We start from the raw sequence: 4,594 nt of genomic DNA on the forward strand, positions 1-4,594 counted from the left end.
ATCTTAAACATGTATTTTTAATTCAGAAATTGTTAAAAAAAACCAGAGTGCGAGAACTGCAGTAGTATAGAATTCAGAAGAAGCAATAATGCAACATTAATGTCAACGCATCAATGAGATAATTTGTAGTGTCAATTCAGCAAAGCTTGTTTTTTTCTTAAATTCCATTTTTTTGTTAGTGCTCCAACTTATTCATTGCTCATATACACAACCAGTTCACCACCTTTATATATCTATCTCTATCTCCCCTTCCATTCACACAAACGGAAGCCTTGCACTACCCCTAATAAATATATTGATATCCCTCAAATGGAAGTGAAAACGATAAGCTCTACCATTCTTACAAGCCCCATCTCTCACCCTTCCGATGTCCCCCTCACCATCTTTGACCGCCGCACCCTTAACATGCACATAGCTGTCCTCTATGCCTTAACTCCACCCACCTCCACGAACGTTAGCATCATCTCCGGCCTCTCCAAGACCCTCGTCCACTTCCCAACTTTGGCCGCCAAACTATCCACTGACTCCCATGGCAGCCCTTGTCTCACTGTTGGAGGCCCTGATGGAGGTGCGCTCGTCATTGAAGCCACTGTGTCATCCAAACTAGAGGATCATCTGCCTCTCACTCCCTCATCGGGTTTGAGACTCTTTCATCCTGAAGTCAAAGACGCAAAACACTTGGTACAAGTTCAGCTCAACCGGTTCCAATGCGCGGGGAGGGGGGGTTGGTCATCGGCATCACTGCCCACCACCGTGTCGCTGATGGCCAGTCGATGGGCACTTTCTTTGTAGCATGGGGGAAGATGGTACGTGGTATCTGTAATATTTGCAACCTTGGCCTTGTTGACCAAGTTGACCAGAAACTTTTTTACTTCCCTTTGACTGTTTGACTATTTATGGGGATTCCTGACACTGTACACTGCAACCTTGCTTCTCACCCAGCTGGCTCCCTCCCCCGTGAAGCTTTGGTCTTGTCATGGTTGGTGGGAGAGACACTCTTCTTCTTCCTCTTCTTCTTCTTCTTCTTCTTCCTCTAAATAGAAACCATCCTTTGAGTTTGGACTGAAGAAGTAGCAACCTTCCTTTGAGCTTCGGACTGAAAAGGCCAGCCGTGAGGAGGATCTCGGAGCCGCAACACTTGGGTTCGGCAGCGGCAAGGGAGGCTGAAGATTCACCGTTCCTTCCTTCATCAAGCTTCAGGTTAGCATCTAGGGTGTTTGTGGATGAAGCTTCTTGTTAGATCCCTCTTCTAAGCTTGGTTTGTGACTGTTCTTGTGGGTTGTTGTGTTGTTTCCTTGCCTTGATGAGACCTGCACCTTAACCTTTTGGTTTAGAAGAATATTTATCTTGTTTGTAATTCTTGTAAGCTTAAAGCTTAGTTTCTTGCATCCTTGAAGCTTAACTGGTGTTGTTGTGTCCATCTTGGTTAATGTATTTTGCAACATGCTTAAACTTTAAAGAGTTTCATTTGATAATCATGCTTTGTGAGTATATGTTTTTATTTGTATCTTGTATGAGTAAATGGAAGTGCTTGAGACCTTAACCTCTTGATGATTATATTTTGTTGAAAAGCATGATTGTTCTATTGCTTTGTTAGTTTTAAACTCCTTGATTTGAGTAGATGGCTGTAAGCCTGTTGTGGTGTTAAACTTGCAAACTTAGTTGAGTTCTCGGGTTACTGTTCACGTGTCATCTAAATCCTTGATTTAGCAATGTGAATGTTGTAAGTGAGAGTAAACCTTGGTTGTTGATTTTAGATCCTTGCTTAGCTATTTAAGGGAAAGCTTTCATGCTTGTAAATTTGGAGCTTTGAGTGTGCAGCCTTTAGGTTTAGGTTGCTAATATTATTCACACCTTGGTTTAAGCATGACCTCTTGTAATCTTGCCTTGATAGCTTATTTTGTTGTGTATTTAATTGTGATTATAGTAACCTGATGCTTTAGTTTGTTTGGAATCCTCTTTGTCTAAACTTGGGGTTGTTTGGCCTTGTGTTGGTTTAATCATCTATAGGTTGTCCTTAATTTAACTTTAATTGTGTTTGAAGCTGGGCATCATGTGAATTTGGTTTTGCATGAGATCATGACTTTTAATATTTTAATCATCTAAAGCCTTCTAGACCCTAAGTGCCTTGTTGTAGATCATTGTTGGTATTAGCTTAACATCTAGACCTAGTCTTTACAAGCACTTGTAAGCATGCTTTCTAAAACTTCTATTTGCTTAAATATCTTCAACTATAGGTTCTGTGAACTTGTGTGTGGCTTCCAGAAGCATGGATAACATGCTTTATGATTATCTCACTTATGTGAATATTTATATAGTCATGTACTTTCAGTTGTATACTTGATAGTTAGAATTTTAATTTCCATCCTTGAACCTTGCATATCAGGTTATTATTTATAGACATAGGTATTTGATTGTGCTTGACTTATCCTGCAATGATTGTAAATTTTTCCTCCGGGGCCTTAGTTGTAGTAGGCCCGGCCCAAGACTTAATTCTAAGTAAAGCTTTTGTTGGTTAGATTTTGTAGCGAACCCTAGTTCGCGGGACTTTGTGAACCCGACTCTGTAGCTCAGAGCCAGGTAGGCTCTCGCACCCGCAAATTCCGTATTTCTGATAATTATTATATATTTAAGTTATTTCATTATTTTTTTGTAATTTTATTTAATTATTTATTTACTTACTGGTCATTTATTTATTTATTTAATTATTCCATTTATCTAGTATTTTCTCTGTCTGTATTTCGTATTTCTGTGGTTTTTAGTACATCTCCATTCCTGGCTCGCCTAGCTAGGAGGAGTAAGTCCTAGCCATGTGCACATGTTTTCTGTAGTAGCGCTACCCCCGACTGCGGTCGAAGATCCAGCTTCGGCTGTTGATATTCTGTTCTGTTCTGTTCTGACTTCACAGTCGATGATCCAGCCTCACGCTGTTGATTTCTGTTATTAGCCAGGGAGATGTACATGATTGAATCTGCGTGTTTTCTGTATTTTTGGATTATTTCTGTATTCTGTGTGTTTTCTGTATTCTGTATAAAGTATGATATAGTATTCTGCAATATCTGCTTTATATGTTGTTTCTGCGACCCTACTGGGCCCTTGTGGCTCATACACTTTGTGAACTCTGTTCTCGGAGGAGAAGATCAAGTCTAGGATCGGGGGGTGTCTGGGAGTGTATTTTCCGCTGTTATCAGTATCTCTGTAGTACACTTTTCTGTGAGTGTAAGGCTTGTATTCTGACCGTATTTATGTTTTGTAAACTGTTGGGTTCGTCTTTGTGTTCTGTAGGGCTGCTAAAGCTCGTACTTGTAATATTTCAGTTTCCAATATCCTATTTGTGCTTCTGTATTACTGTTTATATTCTGCTTGTTAGGGTTGACTCTGACCAGGTCAAATCTAAGGCCTGGCACCCAGTGGGACCCAGTCCCAATGGATGCGGCCGATCTATCTGCGGGCTCGGCAGAGGGGCTGGGGCGTGACAGTATCGCCATTGATCCACTTCCAGTCTATGATCAGCGGTGGCTCAAGCCTCGGGATCCCCCTCTGGTGCAATTTGATCACTGGAGGAATGAATTCATCCCTCTATCTCCTCAACCAAATGAGTATAATATCACTCTGGTTTATGTTGATCCTAGTGAGATCACCAACTTGTTGTTGCACTTCTCTCCAGAGTTCATTATGAAGCTCAAAGCTCAGACCAATAAATTAAGCATTGAGAAACACACCACGTTTGAGACACTGGCAGGGCATCTATGGAGAAAGGTGACAATAGCACGGTAGTTGCATGATGAGGAGTGTACAATGCTTAGTGTGTAAATGAATGGCCGGCGTCGGTTACAGCCTCCGGTGCCACCGGAGTTTTTCGGTAACTTGGCTCTCAATGCATTTCCGAAAGCAAAGGTAAGAGCATTGATTGAAGGAGGGGTGGCGACGGCGGTAGGGATCGTTCGTGAGGCGGTGAGAACCATAGGAGATGACTATTTTAAGTCGTTTATTGACTTTGGTAAGGTTTACGGAGATAGAGATCTTGTGCCTTGCCATGAGAAGCTTCGCAATGTGCTTTCACCAACTATGGAGGTTGATAGCTGGTTAGGGCTTGGGTTTGATGAGGTTGATTTTGGTGGAGGTGGAAAGCTTTGTGGTATTTCTCTGACATGGGTGCCTTTTGAAGGATTGTCAGTCCTCATCCTTGCTTTGTCTCAGGATGGTGGCGTGGATGTTTTTGTTTCTCTGCTTGAAAAGCATGCTGTGAGATTTAGGGAGATATCTCACTCTTTGGATTAAGGTTAATTAGGGTTCGTCTGGCTAATTACAAGTTTCTTTTTGTCTTTCCAAGTACTGTTAGGTTTGATCATTTTATAGATATATGTATATATATATATATATATATGTGTGTGTGTGTGTGTGTGTGATGGTTGAATAATCATGTTGGTGATCAAATTACGCATATTCGATCAATGGATAATCATTTTATATTTGTCCAATTGGAGAAAACTCTCTTCAGGGACAAACTGGATGGATTTTAGTATTTTTAGCTTGAAGACTCCTTCTCATATTGAGTTTATTATATTATACTATGTAATTTTCTTTCTACCCT

General features: G+C 40.9%; 1 protein-coding gene across 1 annotated transcript; it reads left to right on the forward strand.

Annotated features, from left to right (window-relative positions):
- Positions 1–254: 254 nt before the first annotated feature.
- On the forward strand, positions 255–4,388 carry LOC120278586 (tryptamine hydroxycinnamoyltransferase 1-like). Its single transcript, XM_039285333.1, is given in 6 exon segments — positions 255–720; positions 723–806; positions 943–1,037; positions 3,286–3,299; positions 3,371–3,759; positions 3,817–4,388. Coding segments are annotated over 6 exon segments (1,458 nt in total). The 5' UTR covers positions 255–309; the 3' UTR covers positions 4,282–4,388.
- The last annotated feature ends 206 nt before the right edge of the window (positions 4,389–4,594 follow it).

This window comes from Dioscorea cayenensis, chromosome 16 (assembly GCF_009730915.1).
Source record: "Dioscorea cayenensis subsp. rotundata cultivar TDr96_F1 chromosome 16, TDr96_F1_v2_PseudoChromosome.rev07_lg8_w22 25.fasta, whole genome shotgun sequence".
Lineage (NCBI taxonomy): Eukaryota > Viridiplantae > Streptophyta > Magnoliopsida > Dioscoreales > Dioscoreaceae > Dioscorea > Dioscorea cayenensis.